Below are 22,014 nucleotides of genomic sequence, written 5' to 3'. Positions count from 1 at the left end.
CATACAATACTGGCTGGAATGGACAGACGTGTTCTTAATGTGGCAAGAATACCATCTAAAACAGACTTACTAGATGACAGATAGGTTGTCCATATAAACCACCCTTGCCTTCTCATTGCAAGAAGATCTGTATCCTGGATAGTTTTTAGGTAAAAGTACATTTCGGTCACCCGTGCTTTGGGTAACGTCACGACGACTTTGGCCCAATCGATGAATTCCCCAAATGGGAGTTGTATATGTTCGCCTAATATTACAGGGATAGCACCAGTTTGCAATGCCTCATAGAGGCGTGTATAAACAGTTGTTGACGATACAATATGATCATCGGGAGCGACTATTAAAGTATAGGTAGATTCTTTTAAAATAGTTCTGCGACTTTGCGCATTTAAACAAAGGTTCCACTCTGACGCATCCACTGCTTGCGCATCAACGTGCGCCTTTTTACATGATAATTCTATATAAACTTTATCATCTTCGAGATGTTTTAATTTTTCTAATTCTTCTAAAATAAAATCATTTGAGGAGTCTGTCCTACTAGTTCTTCTCAAATCGGCTTTCAGCCGCCGACTTAGAGGTGGATTGTTCTCATCGACGTAATCAATCGTTTTTCCTGATGAATGACCTATGACCCCTTGGAATGAGATAAAATATTGTCTTCTTGCAGGTATCTGCAGTGGCACCTGTTTCACAATAAACCCGGACTCTTTACCCAGGAGCATCGGTGAAATGATATCAAACCCCGGTCGAAACTGAGATTCGGAGAACCCAGTCTGAACTATCATTGCCCGACCTGTGTTGATATGCTCTAGCGTATTTCTGGCGGATACATTCCGCGCAAGATTCAGTAACACATGATTGCGTCCATCTCCTTTCCACAAAGGCAATTTGTGCAACTGGGATTCTAATTCGATACTATTTGTTGTCCTTCCATGATCCTCTGTATCACCGATGATCACCAGGTACACGCAAGCAATATTGGGGTCAAAGGTCACATAAGGATTTGTACTGAGCACACTTAGAACACTAGTTCTTACAAAAGAATCTATTTTTGCACTAGTCAATGACGCCTCCTGTGTGTTATAAACATAAACAGGAAAATGGGACGTTAACGAACATCTTGAGTAATCAAAACAGTTATGCTGTCGACACCGTGCACTAGACTGTGGTGGCGCAATATCAAAATTGTCCTCCAAATTTGGTAAGATTTGCTTTGGTGCCGATATATGCCTCTGACTCCTCTCCACAACTTCCTCCTGCTCCTTGACTTTCTGCGCAATTTGCGATTTCACCCTCTCCAAATCCCCATTAGAAGTACTTATTTCCATTTGCACACGTTCAATTTGCTTTGTATATTGATTCAACTGACTCTGCATAGACTTTCGCTTCTCTTCAATCTCACGAAGTTCTGTCAACACCGACTCTTTGATGCGGTAGAGCTCTTCCAAATGCGTTTTAATCTCCAGCGGTTTCATGGATTGTATTGCCGACAACGAGAGCTGTGAACTTTTACCCGGTGCCGCAACCTCCGCTTTGCTAAGATAGTAGTGCGTTATTAGCGGTATGACGATTAAAATGACCAGCAGCGAGATGATGAGGCGTGGCAAATGACCGCTCCGAAACAGCCAACGATAGAACGTCATATTGCCGTTTTGTCGGTTTGCGTGGGGAGGCACATACTCTTTCTTCATCGGGTACTCCATCATAGTCATGGGAATCCTAGCAGGGTATGACGATAATCTCAACATTAGACATCACATAAATATTCATCAACTATATATAAATATTCATCATTTATATATATAAATATTCAATAGTTGGCAGTATTAGAATCTCGCACAGAGTTGCATCGCATCTGAGTTGATTCAGTTTGAAGTGGTAAATTCTGCTTAAAATAATCACTTCAAATATTTTGGCAAAAAATAAGACAAACTGGTTGCATGCAATCCAACAAATTCACATATTGGGGGAAATCTCACTCATTCACGTAATTGCCTGCGGGTAATAGCATATGTTGCATTTACTCCTCAATCATTCTGCAGAACGTCGACCGTTTTAGTAGCTGACTTTAAATACAGCACCTAATGATGTGCGTTCCTAAGCCTCCTTCATCTTCAACAAAACTGCCGATTTTTTTTCTCCCGTAAGGGCTCTCGTACAAACTACCCGCTACTCAGACAGTTCTTCACCTGCCCTCATTGATCATTCCTTGAATAAACTTTGCGAGCAGCTGATTTCACTTCAAAATGAGGAGAGGAAATGTTACCGCTTGATCATGTGGATTTGCGGGTTTTTATCTCCTTTCACGGCGTGATGCAAATATGAATAAGTGTGATCACGACACACAGAGGGAAGATCCATCATCTTAGCAGCAGATTTATTCTGTAATTCACCACACACATATTCCTCGCCCTACGGGGAATTACAAACACTCGTTGCCCACACTTGACGCGCTTCTTACGATGAGAAGCTGTCAAAAACCACAACGGTCTACTTTTGCCATTTCGCGACACAAATGCTGATCAAATGCCCGCGCAGAAATCTCTGAACGGAACTTTCCCGTACAAGTATAAAAACAGTCTGCATCATTTATGCGACTCCTCATACATTGAGTTGGTCCCACGTTGCACAGCTATTCATGCCCTGGCGATGTTATTAAACACAATGGTGCCACAGTATAAAAAAAACTCTCACTTTGCATGTGTGAACATATTAGGTGAATTATATTGCAAAGAGGGTTGTTTTTTTGTTATCCCTCACCGCTATGTCCATACAATTCTATCTCGACTACACCCAGGGCGCTGAAGGTAAGATTGCACAGAAAATTAAACTGCTCGGAGATATTAAAATGCCTCTCTAAACCAGTTTTTCCGATGAAATCTTGCTCTGTACTCTAAACCATTGCTCCTGCATCAATAGTGTGTGTAGCATCAATATCCATAGCGCTATGACATGTGGCATGAATAGACAAATAAATCAGCTGTAAATGTTGACATTTTGAGTCGTATGCAATCCGTCTTGTCACTCTGGAGACTGAGCTATCCTCAATGTGTACAAAATTAAACTGTGTCCTCTCAGTTGCGAGGGAAGCTGAGGCGTCGCAATCAATGCTCGCTGTTAGCTTGCCTTAATTTTGTTCCTGCTCCGTCGGTGCATCGAGTATTGAATTTTCACGGACGGACTTTAAGGACGAACCAGTCTGAAAATTAACAAACACAAAAAGAATCTGGGTTACAAAAATATCCAAGGGTGGTGCGTAAAATGTATCTATGTTACAACAAAAACATCTAGTATGGATGGCATACTGTAGAAATATGCTTAACAAGCATTCACTTTGCCTATGACTTGCTGTAGCAACACTAGACACAAGTCAACTTGTTAAGTGCTGGTATAAATAGAATAAATCTGCAAGATTAGAAAAAAATTGGATTTTCAACAAGTGAAAATAAACTTGCAAGCAGACTATATGGTAGTGCATGTATTATAGCCCTACACTGTTCAGATTTAACTGAAAGTACATTCAATGAAATAAATAAACAAACACAATTCATAATCCCAATCCATTACAAGTTTTACCTACCAACTGCTGGACCCTGTGCTCAGGATGTTATATGCCACAAGTGATCCAATGCAGGAAATGTCTCCCACACTATGTAACTTGCCAACCAATCAACCAAGCATCTAATACTAGGATCCACAACATGCTCATCTATCAAGGCACAGTTCTTTAACCCCAATGCATTTGTACATTCATTGAATGACCTTAGACAATTTGGGTACAAAAACTCATACCCTGCAACTTGAGGTTAAATTTTGCACTATGAGTGTTTAATTGAGGTTATTGAACTATGCCATTGGGATGAGGCCATTGTGGTCCATAGTGTAACCACCACGGACGGACGCACAGGTGGAAATGACTTCTCCACTTTAATCGCTCAATTTCAGTAATAGTAGGTAGCGTAGACAATAGTTGACATGGTCAATTGATTAGGTGCCCAGTCATGGGCAAAATAACTACAATCTTAATTTCAAAGGTGGTTCTAGTTCACTCCATATCTAAATGGGCTATTCCATTTAAAATCCAGACTCCCCCTGTGGAAGATTTTGGAAATATCATCCACAGGGGGATTATGAATTTTGTATAGAATTGGGTAACTTTCATTTGAAATACTCACTCCAGTTGTGGAAGATATAGGTAAAGCCATATTAAAGGCCCCTAACAGTCAATTTTGAGTTTCTCGTCACATAATTTTTGAAAACAAGTGAGGTAACTTTTTCATTATTCATTATTCATTATTTGTCTGCCTTTCATTATATGACCAACACGCATGTCAAATGTGTTGTTATTTGCAGCTCACTCACTTGAAGATGGATGTTTAGCCCAAATGTGATTCAAAAGTATATTACAAAGAGTCTGCAAGGTTGACATCGAATTGTATGTTTTGATTTTGATTTTTCCACAAAAAATAAAGAGATATTCATATTTTTTTTGCAAATATAACCAGTTTTTATTGGTATTTTTTGGAAAATCACAATAATGAATTCAAGTGAGGGTCAGAAAATGAAGTGAGGGCGGGTGACGGGAAACTCAAAATCGACTTTCCTTGGCCTAATACAGGGGTGTTTTATGGGTTTCAAAATGATTAACCCTGCCCAGTTACATTTGAAAAACATAGATGTATTTCCCCTGTGGAAGATATTTCCAAATCTTCCACAGGGGTAGTGTGGCTATCAACTGGAACAGCCCAATGTGCCTAGTGGGTCAAATAAGTACATCCTGTATTATGTGATCATCTGAATTGCACTCAAGCCTGAAATTATGAATTGCTAATAACAACCTTGTGGTAGTTGATATTTATTTTTTTATGTTTCTGTGTTTGTTAAACACAAATCAATTTCATATAGGCCTACATTCAGATATTGCAAATTATTTTTAATCACAATCAAATAGATTTATGAAGAGACCACCATAGTATACCAACAACGGAACAAACAAAAATGAGACAAACATGGAGAACGAGTCCCCGTCTGGTAATTTCTATAATATTAGTACCCGGAGGCTAAGTTCACAAATCAGAACATTGAAAGATGTATGTGAGTAGCGTAACTCAAAAGAGATTTCATTTGGCAATTTCACCAAATTTAAAATCTCAGCATTTTAGGCCTGCCAGCTCAAGCATTTTTTTTTCTAAATCTAATTTTAAAGTACTAACTCAAAGACCTACAATATGAGTTGGACTGCATCAGCTCATATATAAGGCCAAGTAAAATAAAAAAAACATCGCAAAATCGGTGTACATACCCATAATTAGAGCTGTTTTAGCGTTCCAAATAATGCTTGGAAAAAGGAGGAGGCCTCTTTTTATTTGTTGTTCTGAGAGATAGACCCCTCTTATTATCACAAAACCTTCCAAAGGTGTTTATTGTATATTAGCAAGGCTATAGAAAGCATCTCTTACTTATAACTGAATTTCAAAAAATAAAAATATAATTGAAGAAACCTCAAAAAAGGAAGCGGGAGGGGATGTGAAACATGTTTATTTTTTTATTTGGCCTAACTTTAGTTTGACATGATTTAAACTAGTCAGGAAGCACAGACATTCTACTTGCAGATTTGTATGACTTAAATGTAAAGGCCCATTCAGTGATTTGCTCATCCGGACGATCATAAAAATCATCATAATTCAGATTTTGATACCTTTGTCATTGTCATAGATGTGCTAACATAGCCTGCTAGTGGTTCAGCCGAAAGCCATGTATTTAAGACAAAATTATGCATTTACGTTACATGTAATCTGTAATTAAAACACATATAAATTAGCTACATGTATTTGAATGCGGCTTCAACTTCATCAATACTGCTGTTTTCTTCATTTTTCACTTCAAAAATACCAAATGACAGTAGGAATGACTGATCCTTCACTTATAAGCAATTTATAAACAATTTTATTTTTTTACACTTGCGCTAGGATCACTGAATGGGTCTTTAAGTATGCAAAAAGTGCAAAAATTAGATTGCAATAATGATGCAGCTGATCTAACATTGATACAAATCTGACAATTAGGCCTTTAAATGAATGTTAAGAAAAAAAACTGCAATTGATGCAATTTTGGAATATTGAATCTTCATGCCTAGTATAACTACTGTTCTTTTTAAGTCCACAGGAGTTTGCGCAAACAGGTGGCCCCCCTTTCCAATGTAATATTATGCACGAATGTTAAGGTTATATTAGGTGAAGGGTACGCTAACTGGAAGGTAAATTATCCAATTTATATTTTCTATGTTCACACAGATTTTGTCAGATCCATTTTGATATAAATTAAACAGATCTGGATTAAATGGGGTGCCACTTATGGAATTAGTGTGTGCCATACATTATGTGTAACTCAAATTACGATAAGTAGGGCCTACACATACATCACATGATTTCATCTCAGATTCCAATTAGATCCTACTTGAACTTGTTAGGATGGATAACATAAGTTCATATAAATCGCATTAATCCAGATTTATCATCTCATGTGGTTAACTCAAAATGTAGCTGTCATCAGTAAAGCTAATATCATAAATATAAATATGTGCCAAAATGTCAGCATTTATAACATACAAAAACACCCACACACATTAATGTATAATTCTACCATAAAGAGAGAGCTGATCTATACCTAACTACTTCAATCATTAGCCAAATCTAATTAACAATTTGTTACTAATTTCATTTTCTTTCCCTATTCCTAATCTTCAATATCTCCAGAAGTATAGTCTTACTACACCTGTACAATAACTTAATTTAACATTGATTTTTTCAGTTGGAAACGGAACAGAGCCCATGAAGTTATTGGCAATTAATAGCGGAGAACTCAATTAGTTAGCTTTAATAAAGATCTAATTATAGACTAGCATTAGGCCCACAAAAAAAAATTGTTTGTTTGTCCATGTCCGATCGACCGTGTACCCTGGTCCCGACCGTGTCTTTTTTTTTTTTTTTTTTTTTTTTTGTTTTTTTTTTTTTTGATTTTTTTTTTTTGGCATCGATGGGACATCGTATAAAACAGTGGTTAGTATAAATTTAAAGAAAGAAAATGTAAAGAAAATGAACAGTATAACACGCAGAACCATCTCAAGAGTTAAACCAGTAAAGTGCTGTGTGTTTTGAGTTAATACCAGTCTTCAAGTTAAAAAAAAAAAAAAAATCCGACCTACCGACCCAACTTTTTCATAAGCCTCTATGGACAAACAAACAATTTTTTTTTTGGCCTTATTGTGAATTTACAATTTGAATTGGCAAGCTATTGACTTAACCATTGAAGCTGATTTGATTGATTGCTACAAATTGTTCAAAACAAGTGGTTCTAACACCTAACAATCATGTTTTGTATAATTTCATACCCAGCCATAGAACCAGTGATAGAACTTAAGAATACTGTTTAATATATCTATTAAGGCCAAGGTTTCTACCAGCCAATCAATGTGCTATTCCATTTAAATTCCACACTTCCCCTGTGGAAGATTTTGGAATCATCTTCCACAAGGGGAGTATGAATTTTAAATGGAATGAACACATAAGCAGCTCCATTTGACAAACACCCTCCCTCTGTGGAAGATTCATGTTGAATCTTTTTCGAGGGGTGTATGAGATTCAAATGAAGCTGCCTATAATGTGTTCATTCCATTTAAAATTCATACTCCCCCTGTGGAAGATATTTCCAAAATCTTCCGCAGAGGTAGTGTGGATGTTAAACACAATAGCACAATGTGCACAATTCTTGTTTTTGATGCCACTTATATTTCACACCATCTTGTAAGACTTTCCGATCTTAATAAGATTAACAAGCCAGCAGCAAGTTTAAGAGCACAATCTCGTGTAACGCCCGACAATGGCGACAATGACGACAGCCATCAGACTGAGCCAAGGTTGTATTATTACCCACTGTTCTTAGCCCTGGTTTATCTATTAATAATGATGCACCCTCAGGTGTGTGTATAAAAGGGACAGACTAAGGTTGCCTTTCTTTCCCATAATATTGAATATAGCTGAAATTTTAGAGTAATTTCCTGAAGGTGTCTGTGTTATTACTTAGAAACGGGAGGTGCGTTCAATGAAGCTGATTCTGTTGAGTGCTCAGGCGGCGGATGACATGATAGAGAGAGAAGGCAGAACTGCTCAGTCGTATGGCACTTTCCATACAATCGGAAGACTGAAGTAAATCGGTCTGAATTTTGCAGTTGTCGTGGGTACGCGCCGTTTAATTTACACACTGAGTGATCGAAGCCTAATCAACACGGCGAATTTTGGCGACTCTCACCCAGTAATAATCAAATTTTACTGTATTTAATTCATTTGAAGGTTAGTTTTGTGGGGTTCATTATCGAACCCCGACGGTTTTAGCTTGTATTAATATTATTTATTAACATAGGCCTACTTGTTTGTGATATTTTAAGCGTTCTAATGGTTCAAATTAATCCCATTCAATTACACGGCTGACAAAGGAAATTTACTGAATTTAGAGAATGCATTGCGCCACCACCTGATCTCTGCAGTTCTATCATTGCAATTAAATAGGCTGTATCCCTATCTGGTTTTACCATTTCCAATTTAAGGGAACAGAGAGATTACAACACCTAAGGCTGCTATCATGTTTATTGAGGTCAGTTGAGGCCACAAGATCTGAAGGTGCAATGACTGAAAAATAGTTCTAAGAATTATATCCTTACTGATTGAGATTTCGCATTAACAAACACAATTTAAGCATTGTACATTGTATACAATGTATGATAGAGAACTTTTTAACCCATGTGGAATTGTGTGTGCCAATATCCTTTTCCACAATGCTGGTTTTCATTTTAGGCCTGGATGATTAAAGTGGCTACATTTTCAATTGTGGTCGATGGATTTGGCATGGGTTTCATGTCTAGAAACATGAATAGTACCACATTAAGCATTACCAACACAAGTCAATAAGCATGATAAGGCCAAGTAAAAATAAAAATATGTTTCTCGTCCGGTTTTTGAAAATTAGGAGGATGAGGGCTTTTTATTTTCTATTTTTTATTGAAAACGACGCTAAATACCTGTATGTGGCACCATATTTTGGGTATTCGACATTGATTGATTGATATCTGAGTAAAAGGAGGAGGCCCTTTTTATTCTATTGTTTTGAGAGGTAGGCCCCTCTAGTGATCACAAAACTCTTCTGAAATGATGTATTATGCATTTACAAAGCCGTACAATAAGTTTTAATTTCTGAAACATCTTTTTCAACAAGTTATAATTGAAACTTTACAAAATAAAAAGAAATTTGAAAAATCTTCAAAAAAGGAGGAGGGCGAGGACGAGAAACATGTATTTTTATTTACTCGGCCTAAGTCTAGGTGGAAGTGCTTCCAGCGATTTCTTTTATATCTACGGATAAATACAAGCAAAGGGTTTGACACATTAAACTGGTATTCAACCTCTAAAGAACATTTGAACAAAATACTGTGTGTGTAAATGGATATAATTTCTGATATCCTTCGACTTGTATACCAACATACATGACATAAGCCCACTTAAATTGATTAAGTTTGACAATGTAAGCATTAAAACATTGCCACAACATAGTACATTCAATGGTTTATGCAGAAAGGTCATAACTGCTTTGTTGATACCATTTGCTATACCTTCTTAGATTCAACCAACAATATGAAGCCCACATTTGATGGGTGTTGAATTGGCTGTGCAATAAACACACAAACTGAAGGCGTCTCATTATTTTCCCATTTAAGTTGAGATTTATTTGTCACACCCTATATTAAGGCATTTTCCTGCCTGCCAACTCTGATGAAGTCAGTGGTGTAGATTATTGATGTTGAGTGAATGAGAAATACAAATACCACAGGGCACATTCGCCCATGAAAATCATGTGCTGCAACTTCCAGTTTTTATGATATTTCTGCCTATGCACATAACATTTTGTGTTTATTTGTTTGTGCAGAAACAAACTTGAATCCTAATAGGACCAGACTTCAGTTGCATAATGGTTCTGGCAGCTTCTGTCAGGTTCTTTGGCTGATATTCATTTTGTTAAGTACCACTGTGGCATTCGTTATTGACTTGAGTCTATGACATGAGGGGTGGGAGAGAAAGGCTAGCTGGACTGACTCTTAAAGCTAAGTGGCCATATTCATATCAAATACATTTTATGATGTTTAGAGGTCCCTTAAGGGATCTAAAATGAGCGTTTATTGCGTTTCGACAGTATTTTTTGTGGGACATGAGAGCACCTCAGACCTATCGAATTGCATTCTGAATACGAAGCATGTCTTTCTGATATCAAATAATTTTCATTTTTTGAAAATCACAATATAATACAAATTTTATGACAAATTATAAAAATTTGATATTTTTCAAATTTTGATATATAACAGTCCTCGAAGTAAATTATATAAATCTAATGATATATTCTTAAAGTGTATGTAGCAGGGAGGAAAAGCCGACGGTCAATTGAAAATTTTGACCTTTCATATTGAAGATAGATATGGATTTTTTTCCCAAAAGACCTAATTTTTTTTGGTGTTTTGGGAAAGAAAATCCATATCTTCAATACGAAAGGTCAAAATTTTCAATTGATCGTCGGCTTTTCATCCCACCTACATACACTTTCAGTATAAATCATCAGATTTATAAAGTTTACTTCAAGTACTGTTAAATATCAAAAATATCAATTTTTAATGATTTGCCATAAAATGTGTATTAAATTGCAAATTTCAAAAAATCAAAATGATTTGATATCAGAATGACATTCTTCATATTCAGAATGCAATTCGATATGTCTGATGTGCTCTAATGTCCCAAAATAAATACTGTCCAAACGTTCATACCCCACCCCTTAAAGTAACGTGCAGCATCAAAGTGAAATTCTTGAAAGATGCACCATTTTTAGTCATGACAAAGTACAAAGTTTTAATGCATATATATTTTAATTCTACTTTATACATGTAGGTTTGATTACCCTTTTCAAAGAAGAAAAGAAGAAAATACAGAGCCATCAGAAAGTTTGTATTATAATCAAGCATAACAAAAGGGAGGTATGTGGTTTCTTAAACTTACGGAAAGTATTATGAGTTTCCAGTCCACACAATATATTTTTGCTGCTATTTTCTGTGCGGATTCATTAGTCAACATGTTACAAGGAATGATTATTTTTGCCTTATAACTGAAATTATGCAAAATTCTGCACATTTGGGTCTGATCTAGCCATACTTCTTTCACCAATATTCTTCTCAATTGCATCTGTTCAGAATCAGGAAACTGGTTGAATTTTTGATTTATTTATAGGCCCTTCACATTTGATTCTTAGTTTCCTGGTTGAAAACAAGGGATGAGGCGACTTTTAATTATTAATCATCTATTGTTTTCTTTATTTTAAAATAAGTGGTCGCAACCTACATCAACCCATTTTGACTAGGACCATGCATTTAATTATTTTACAACTATGTTTGATTTTATAATAAGTAATGGTAGAGTTAATTGTTCTTTGTTTATTCATCATTATAGTTGATATGAGAAAAGTCAGATAGAGCAAAGGAAGTCATTAAATGTTATTTTAAAAGAGAAAATCCAAAATCCAAATAAAATAATTAAATATTTTGCAATTCTATACTTTGGACGCGGGCGGGAAACAGGAAACTAAGAATTAATTGTAAAGGGCCAAAAATATTACAAATTCTCGTACGCAAGGCAAATATATATGCACACCTCCTAGACACTATTGAGACTTAGCATGAAGTACACGTACAAATGAAAACATATCACAAAGCTTGTATTGACATTTTTGTGAAGAAACCTCAAATCGGCTGACTTTATGAACATATGTTTAAAAAAAAAATGCACAGCTGCATGCATCCCCAGAAGCTAAGCTCCTCTCAAATAATTGGGCAATTCCATTTAAAATCCACACTCCCCCTGTGGAAGATTTTGGAAATATCTTACACAGAGGGAGTATGAATTTCAAATGGAATGAAAACATTAGGCAGCTCCATTTGAAACTCACCCTCCCTCTGTGGAAGATTCAAGTTGAATCTTTCTCAGAAGGTGTATGAAATTCTAATGGAGCTGCCTAATGTGTTCATTCCATTTGAAATTCATACTCCCCATGTGGAAGATATTTCCAAAATCTTCCGCAGGGGTAGTGTGGATTTTAAATGGAATAGCCCATTTCATTGTATTCCCCTTAAAGCAAAATCACTTCCTTAAAAACCAAAGAAGCTTCAATAAATGAATTCCCTACTCACACAATACAACAGAGGCATCTGCAAGGCTGTGATGCATCTACATAATCAACAAACAACAAAATGTGTAAATCTTCGTTAACAGCACTGTGGTAGTAGCGTTAACTCGCCCTGGTAATAAGGTCTCTTCATTCCCAAGGCATTTCTTTCAATGTAATTATCAAAGTCATGCACACACACACCCCCACCCATTACATTCCCATGCACATTTACGTTTTTGCTATATATCGGACAATAATGCTTGCAATTCCCCAGTCCCTACCAGCAGCCAGCAAATACATCGCAAAAATGATCAAATATATGTGTTCGGCCATATTGATTTCCAATTTCTAATCATCATCAACATTTCTGGCAGCGACGGAAAGATCTGTAATGTTTCATATCGGGCCGCTTCAAGGCATACTTTACGGCGTCTTGAGTTTCCTAAGCTTCAAAAACCTCTTGTGTTTGTACTAAATACAAATGAAGAAAAACACCGCTGCTTTATTCTAGTTTTTACTTGTGTTTGTTCGCTTAGCGGCATTCGATAATCCGATATGTCGATAAGAGGGGAATTACTAAGGCTGCCAGGCATCTCAATAGTCGCATTTATGGATATCCAAAACTGAGCCTTTGCTCCATGTTAAACCTGATCACATTAATGACAAAATTGATCCTGTTACTATTTAACTCTATTCTGCTATAAAGCCATGAGTACTGTACCTGCTGATTGGTTACAAGAATCAATATTATGATTTATTGAGCCAATCAGCAACATGGTAAGAATGGTGGTAGGGCTGAAAAGGATTGAGCCTTTAGAAGTTGTATTTTTAATTAACCAATCAGAAAGCCTGTTTAACTTAAAAAGGCAGCAGTTTTCAGGGGGTTAATATAAACACACAAAATTTGACATTTTCTGAACCTGTGTATGAAACTATGACATGCTCAACTTTGAGTATGTGAAGTATTTTAATCATATCTTTTATATAATGATATTTTGTTATTGGCTTTTAACCAAAACTTGACAGATCGCTTCGCAGAGAATGCTCAATTACATATTAAAGTCGTTTTATCGAAAGTTGCTTTTCCGAACATGTCGTTGACCAACCATTGTTCATATATACCATTTGTTTGCAAGTGGACAATGCTGCTGAGTAAAGATGCTGTCTGTATTACACATCTTGTACTAAAAGTGTTGTTTTTTTGTGGCTCAATCACAGTGACAGTACCAGTATCATTCTCATTTGAGTTTTTAAAAAAAGTTAGTAGCAATGAACAGAAAATATTCAACATACACAGAATCAGCTGAATATTGGGCTATTCCATGTAAAATCCACACTGCCCCTGTGGAAGATTTTGGAAATATCATCCACAGGGGGAATATGAATTTCAAATGGAATGAACTCATTAAGTAGCTCAATTTGAAACTCACCCTCCTTCTGTAGAAGATTCAGGTAGAATCTTTCTCAAAGGGTGTATGAAATTCAAACGGAGCTGCCTAATGTGTTAATTCCATTAAAAATTCATACTCCACACGTAGAAGATAATTCCAAAATCTTCCACAGGGGTAGTGTGGATTTTACATGGAATATCCCATTATGCTTTCTTGCCTAGCAACTACTGTATGCTCCACTTGAGAGTAAAACATTATAATTCTAAAATAGATGTCAAAACGTTGTCATAACGCCTGCAAAATGCAATTTGAATAAGGATTAATTTCAAAATGTCGCTAAATTCCCCCGCTACTGCAAAATCAGTCAGCGACTAGAGACAATTTGTAATTAGGTAAAACGATGATTACAAAGGATATGTGCAGCTTGATGCATTGAAAAAGTGACTAGCAAGCTTGCTAATACCGGATTCATCTTGGATTAAAGGCAGAGTGCTTTTCTGGAAATTACTGCTTTACAATTTTGTGGCGTAAAATTATCACGTAATATTTCATTTTTTCGTGATATCAAACATATGGGTTAAAATTCCTATGGCGGTTCCCCTGTGGCTAGCAATCAATTCTTTAATAATGGTTAATGTTCCGTGTCTTGTAAAATGTGGACTGTAAGAACTGTTCCGTGACTAATTGAAGTTTCTATTGTCTCTGAAAACTATTGTAGAACACCTTTTTGCTGATGAGGTAATATTTTGTATTCACACATCAGTTGACATCTTCAGATTAAGGGAATTTTTAAGATGACTTGGTGTTTTGGATCCTCATGATCATTATATGCTCAATATTATACTGCATTGTCCCTATAACCATGATAACTGCTAATTCAAATTGTACAAATTGCAAGTATTCTGAGTTTGTCTTACAAATTGGGTCTTTAGTGCATGCATGTGGAGCATACTGGTTGTGTAGCATAACATCCACAAAATAAGTGTGAGGAGGGGATAATCACACAACATTATGATCTACCATCCCTTGTACCACTTTTAATTGTAGAGAAGCCCCATAATATCCAAAAGAGCATCAGTCATTTTAGGGCCGTAAGTAGTACGGTGAATGGGCGCGACCCTAGAAACTCTTGGATTTTATCCTTTTTATATGGCTTAGGATGGCTCTCCTAATGGAAATGATTTCTTTACTAACCCTAACCCGCCAGGGGCGTTTTGGTGACGGGAAGGGAAAGAAGGAAGGAATAAAGAGAGAAAAGAAAGACAGAAGTTGTTTGCTCTGGGTGGGATTCGAACCCGAGACCCCTTGCATGCCAAGCATGGGATCGGCGACACTTTGCCACAGGTCTTGGGCTTTGCTGGCCAGCGAAACCGTGCCTATTTATCACTTAGGGCAATTATGCGTCATCACACCACGTGATATGCACGCACAAACAGCGCATTTATCAAGTAGTATTTTGTAGTACTCGGGCGGGTTAGGGTTAATCAAAGTACAAAAACATTTTTTCCCCTTACTAGCCAATGTGCGCCATTTAGAATGCAATGGCGCGGGCCACCAGTTGCATACCCCTGAGCTAGTCTTTGTGCCATACCTGATACATCACAAAACCTCTTCAGATATTAATACCAGTGTGAACATACGCTGCAAAATACAAGCACAGCTCACTGGTGTACCTGACACAGAAAGACAGATGGATCACCGTGTATGATCAAGATTAATTGAACCCTTTTCTAGGTTATTCCACCGATGGGTATAATAACCATTCTTGTTATCACGAGAACACTGGTTTTCAATTGCGTACATTCAAATAGCCCATGGAAATTGACATTGTGCGTGGAAAATGACGACCGGAATACGTTTGGCACGAAAGATAGTCAAACACAATCAATGCTACCTGAGGATCTATTTTATCTCCAAATATTTTGCGATATGTTGATATACTGCAACAAAACTTGAATTGTTATAAGGCTTCAAGCGAATTAATCTACTGCTTTTATCCATTTTGTTGGTTTGTAAGATGTTTTATAATATTATAATGCATTGTTCACTTATTTGAGAAGGAATATGTACTCTTTATAGCAGCTCCTTACAAGGATTCTTAGATTTTGAGTCTACTTCTTGTTGTAACATAGAAATTATACAATGCTAAGTGTTCTATTGTGAGTTCAAATTTAAACTTTGACAAAATGATGTGTGTATTCAAATTACTTGGACAATTTTTTTGAAGGATAGGACAATGTTTGTAAGATTATCATCATAATATAAGGTCTTTTTTATTCAAAGACTTATACTGCTTGATCCAACAGATTTTCTAGGCAAAGAATTCTAACTGATTTGAATACACATAAATTAAAGGGATGTGACCTGATCGACAGCCTCATCCCCATGTTGCTTCTTCAAAACTCAGACTTAGCCCTCAATGTAAGATAGAAAACAGGACATAAAAAATTGGACCACATTTCAAAATTTTGAATTTATAATATCAGCAGCATGTCAAAAGCAAGAGTTGCGCCAGCAACAAACTATATTTTGGTTCACCTCAAGTTTGGTAGTCACTTAACATCAATGCTCTTTCACGGTTGCGCCGCAAGCGTGCGACAAACCTGTACGCATGTGTGCACACTCGGGGCGTTTAACTTTACACGCAGGATTCAATACTGTAGCAAGCAAAATACGCTTGTACGTCATTACCAAACTTGAAATGAACCAAATTATAAGTGTCATCAACATATGGACCAAAATAACGCTCTTGATCATGTTGATGTGGATAGTCAGTCTCACGTTCTCCAACATCAACATAAACTAAAAATTGGCTACCAAACCAACACTCTTCCAAATGCACTCTCAACCTCACTAAGGAAATTGCTTCAATCCATCAAAAACACAAGCTAACTGTAGCTAAACATTTATTGAATCACATGAGTCTATAAAAATAATCTCCCTATTGATCTCTCTCACTCTTTCCTGTAAATTCAATGCCATAATAAAAGTCAGAAGTGTTACAATTTGTCATGAATAGCTAAAGCGCTCCACAGACTCCGAGTATTGTATACAATATTGTATGCAACATATCTCACGTTATTTAATCTATTTTCTATTTCAGTAATGTTTAAGTTAACGAATGTTTGATGACGAAAAATCGATAATATGTTACATATAATATCTAGTAGAAATATATTATCGATTTTACGTCATCAAACATTCGTTAGAACTTAAACATTACTGGAAATAGAATGGCAATAGATTAAACAACGTAGATATGTTGCATACAATATTTTACGTACAATAAAAAGTCTGAATACTGCTTTACTGTCTTAAATTGGTGATGAAAGCTGGGAGTAGCTTGATGAAAAGATCACTGATTCAAGAACTGATAATTGTCACTGACAGTGACAACCGATTGCATCGCATAACGAAATGATAAGTGCCAATAGTGTTCTAATCATGACCATCTCTATTACAGCTCTTTTAGCAGCTGTTGAATTGAAGCTCGATTGACTACATCAAGATACTTTCAGAAATGTGTTCATCTACCTGCGTAAGATCACTTTTAATTAAAAGATGTCATCAATGAAAAAGGAGGCAACAGGAGAAAGTTGATACAGGAATAAATATTTGAATGAGTAGTGCTGTACCCACAGACTACTACAGTCAATCAAAGTCAAAGTCCTTGCGCATTGTATGCTGTGAATTCTCACATATTCATGAGGGCCGGTTGTTCGATCGTGCTATGTCTAACGATCATGCCAGTGTTGCATGCATATGCGATAGAGCGTCGCGTGCCTTCACATAGACCATAAAAATATGAGGTAAGTGCGTAACATGTTTTGGACAAATCACAATGCCTAATTTTGAATCATGGACAATGAAGGTAACAAAACTCATTTCAATGGGATGCCAATTGTTAAAGGTGGGTGATAAGAATTTTTGGTATTATTTTTTGTATACCTCATCGAGGCCTGTATTAAAATAATCTAATTCCCAAGTTTTGAGGTAGATTGCATTAGCCATTTTGATATTAGAAGTATAAATGTGTTTCACAACGGCCCACAGAATGTTATGTGTGGTATACCACAATTGGGGATGAGGCTATCACTTTTTTTCGTTCATAACATCTAAACAGAATATATTTTAGGCCTAAAATTTCACCTGGATTAATGAAAAAATATGGGCTTTCTTCTACTGCCAAAATCTCCATTTTCATATGAAAAAGTGGAGGGGATGAGGCTGTCGATCAGGTCACCCATCTTTAATATGCAACAATCCTCCAACTTTTTCATGTACAAATTCACAGGGTGGTAGACCAAAATAATGACATGGTCATTTCATCACCTTAGTGATTATGCTTAAATTGTGAACTGACGAAGGGTCCTTTAACAAAATGTAATTACAAAATCCACATACAATACAAATTAGTGAAGGAATACAAAGCCCCCTCTTTGTTTTGTTCTCACCCATGCGGCCCCTTTTACTTAAAAAGGTAGAACACTAATAAAAATTTAAACTATCTCTCGCAGAATGGCATCTTGTTTTATCAGTCAACATTAATAGGTAAATTTTCACGGGAACATTTTCTGGACACGTGACCAATGCGTATCAATGTGAGTGTAACCTCGAGCCTGATCTCTGACCCCCGGCGGTGACCTCGCTATTCAAGTCTTAGTAATTTTGAATTGGAATAGTATTTTTGACCGCAATTTTGATAGAAATTTGTGCATTGCAAATTTATTGAATATTATGTAATCCTAATTTCTTCACAATATCATCAAAACGTAATTTCAAAAATGTCTATCTACGGAAAAAAATATTTATCTACGGAAACTCTTACCATAATATTATTAATTTGCGACAATTAACTTATTTTGCATCAAAGAAGGAATTCTTCCTATTCAAATACATTGGAAGAACACCCGCTGTGCTCGGGGTCATTCCATAATGCTAATATGTCTGCGCCCATGGGTGTCACGTGTCCAGAAAATTTTCCCGTGAAAATTTACCTATTAATTCTGACTGTTTATAGCACAAAATGGTAACATGAATGTGCCTACACCACACATTACATATAACCATATACCAATAAAGAGTTTGCTAGTTCATTCAATTCACAATTACAGCAGCTGCAGAATAAAGGGGGAAAGACAAGAGCCTACTTACATTACAAATAACCAGGACACTTTTTCACAGAAATGAGCTCTCCCCGGTATCGTGTGGCACCATCGAAGACGAGCATTAAAACCCGATATCTGAGCAAACAACAAAGATAAACTTTGATCTCCCAACGAACCTTACAAAGGCAATATTCCTATGCAACCAAAGCCCACATATTGATTCTCTTGTGTTTGATGAGTCCTTGCAGTTTAGATGGGGGATGCGCATGCTGATATGGAGACGTAGCACCACTGTCTGCGCCAGTCTGTTGCAGTAGTAATGTTTAACATGTAGATCAAATTCAGTTTTTTAATATTTATTAAAATGATAAAAAACTGCCATTGTTTCTATAAATGGATATGAATAATTACATGTACAACACAATCAAGTATACAGGGTGTCCTAAAAAAAGAGGCCCCGGCCCTCATTGCACCCTCTTTTTCTCCTATTTCAGAAAAGTTGATCAAGTATATATGTTGGTATGTAAAGAAGCCTTTACCCATTAGCTTTAATAAACTGAAACAATTATTTCAATCGGCTCATAACTTTTGAAGATATGCCCTTGCATATCACCAACCTGTATTCACTGGGGTTTCACTGGCCTGGCCAGTGATTCCGTGGGTATGACTTAGGCTGATAGCGTCATGGCATCATGTGGAATGCATGCATGTGCAGTGGTTTTCAAGGTGAGCTTTATTGAGTTTCAGTCCGGTTTAAAAGCAAATGTTTAAAATGACAAGCAGGCGGCGAGTGACATGACAGAGCCGGCAACTTGTGAAACCGCCCGGCCGTATGGCATTTTCCATATACTCTTGTGGGGTTCATTATCGAACCTCAACGGTATTAGCTTGTATTTATATAATTTATTTTAAAACATAGGCCTATTTGTTTGTGATATTTCAAGCGTTTTAAAATTTCAAAATAATCCCATTCAATTACACGGTTGACGATGTAAATTTACTGAATTTAGAGAATGCACATCATTCACCACCTGATGACATCAGTCCAATAGCATTAAGTTTACCTGTTGCTACCTTTAATCTACTTGTATATAGGTCACCTATGTATTAATTATACTCTTAAGTCTAGAACTTGGGGGGAAATACCACTTTCACATGTTTATAAGGTACTATAGGTGATGGTAAAAGCCATCCATCAAAAAGTATGCCATTTCTACAGGGTATTTCTAAATAGACAACCAGCCTGGAACATAGGTGCTATTGTGCCCCACTGCAGTGTTGCCAAAACTTTTCAGCGCCTAGGCGCACCTAATTGGCCCCGTAATTGGCTCGCTGAGCCACGATGAGTGATTGGTAATCCATTTTTAAGATTCACAAAAAATGCCCAAAACCAGATATTTACCAAAAATTTAGAATTGGGCAGAAAAGCACTCAACTTAAAAACTGCCTGTGCTTTAATAATGGGACGTTATTCCCCGATCAATAATGGTCACAAAACCCATTGCTATAGCAATTTGGAGCTTCAGAGACTTAAAACCTTTATAATTCTGCTGAATTGATAGGAAATAAGTCAAATTACTGCAGCAGCCTGGCACTTGCAAAAGCAGCCCATTTTCAGGCAAGTAGCAGCACTGTGTTTGCGAGTTGCGACAAGTGATCACCAAGTAGCCCAATTGTGCGCCTAAGGTGCGGTGTTGCCATCACTGTCCCACTATCTCCTAATGGAGGTATCTTGTGCCTCATCATCATCTTTATCCATATAATGCTCCAAAAAGGTGCCAATTTAACATGCCACCTATACAATAAGATGTAAGCTGATTATGGGAGGAAGGTGCAATAATGGTCATGACCTCTTTTTTTTCACATTTTCTCCTCTTATTCCCAAGACCCTCATCTTTGGCATATTTTTATTGTTCTTTTAAAAAACAAAAGAACCTACTTTGTTTACTGAGAGCATTCTTGATTTTTCTGCAAACATTCATTAAATGAAATCATTTCATATGCACAGCATGTTGGGCCGACAGAGCTACCTTCATTTTTCCATGAAATTTTCATTTTTAATGAATGTGAAAATATAGATTTGTCTCACATTTCTATTGCCCAATTACATTGAAATGAAAATCTTACTTTCTATTCTTTGCCTAGAAAGTAAACTTAAAACATAAAATTTCTCAAAATTCCTATATTATAATCTAATCTTAAAAAAAGTTTCATCTACTTTTCCATTCCACTATGGTGTTTGCAGAAATACATACACAAGCCCCTGATGGTTTCATGATTTGTTCCTGTTAGTAACGGACAGAAAGAGAGAGAGGGAGAGAGAGAGAAAATGTTATTCTACTCAATGCTAACATCCTCTCTAACAAATTTCCTCTGACAGGCAGTTTGGATGTATTTTCTCTCCAATGAACGTCCCTTATTGATGTTTTGTCAATTTCCCCGGCTGGCCGGCTCTCCACGCCAGTAGTGGATCTGATAGAGCTCTTCCTTGATGCGTCCCAACAGATTCAATGCTTGACATTTCTCTATTATCTTTTAACATTAAAGCAGTGTGTGTTACCTGTCCAGCCATCACACAGAGTATTGACCACTGACTCAGGCTTACAATAAGAATGATAACACAGTTTTGGCTTAAAATGCACATGTTTATCAGATGTTCTCAAAACTTTCAACCAGTTTGACCATGTTGACATGTTAATGTTAAAAAACAACAACAAAATTAAAGTTTCTGGTTCAATTACTTGCATCTTCAGCCAGTGTGATAGCATTTTCTGCTATCTTGTGGGTAAATCAATACAATTTCTAGTATAGGCCTGTTATACTAGACACCAGTACACAGATTTGCACCCAAGAAAATAAAGGTAAATGCATTGATTTTAATTTACTAGCTTTTACCCACAAGATGGAGATAGGCTGACAGCCTCTGTTGAAATGTACTTTGCCAATTACATACACAAAGAGCTACAAATTGTTACATCCACATGCCCTTAAGCTTGTAACCTAATACCATAGGTGTACTATTTTAATCCCCATTCATGATAATCCATAATGGTAATTTTTCCATAGAGATATGCACAAGGGTATCAAAGTCTGGACTCTTGGATCTAACCTATTTGGGTGTCAGCCAAACAATTACCCACATACAGCATTATACTAGCCAGGGCAAATGATGGCAGCTCCCCCCTGTCAGAAGTTTTGCTCCTTCTTGCCCCCTCCCCTAATAAATCATCTGCAGATATAATGAGAGATTTACATTTACCTTAATT

At 36.6% G+C, this 22,014-nt stretch overlaps 1 protein-coding gene across 1 annotated transcript in view; it reads right to left on the bottom strand.

The window, feature by feature from the left end:
* The window catches only part of LOC140159365 (exostosin-like 3), a 141,369-nt gene that overhangs the window by 55,958 nt on the left and 63,397 nt on the right, over positions 1-22,014 (bottom strand). Inside the window, 1 exon segment of the mRNA XM_072182813.1 lies at positions 3-3,196. Coding sequence (XP_072038914.1) covers positions 3-1,745 — 1,743 coding nt within the window. The 5' untranslated portion in view covers positions 1,746-3,196.

Source organism: Amphiura filiformis, chromosome 8, assembly GCF_039555335.1.
Source record: "Amphiura filiformis chromosome 8, Afil_fr2py, whole genome shotgun sequence".
NCBI lineage: Eukaryota > Metazoa > Echinodermata > Ophiuroidea > Amphilepidida > Amphiuridae > Amphiura > Amphiura filiformis.
This window is presented reverse-complemented; position numbering and strand designations above follow the sequence as displayed.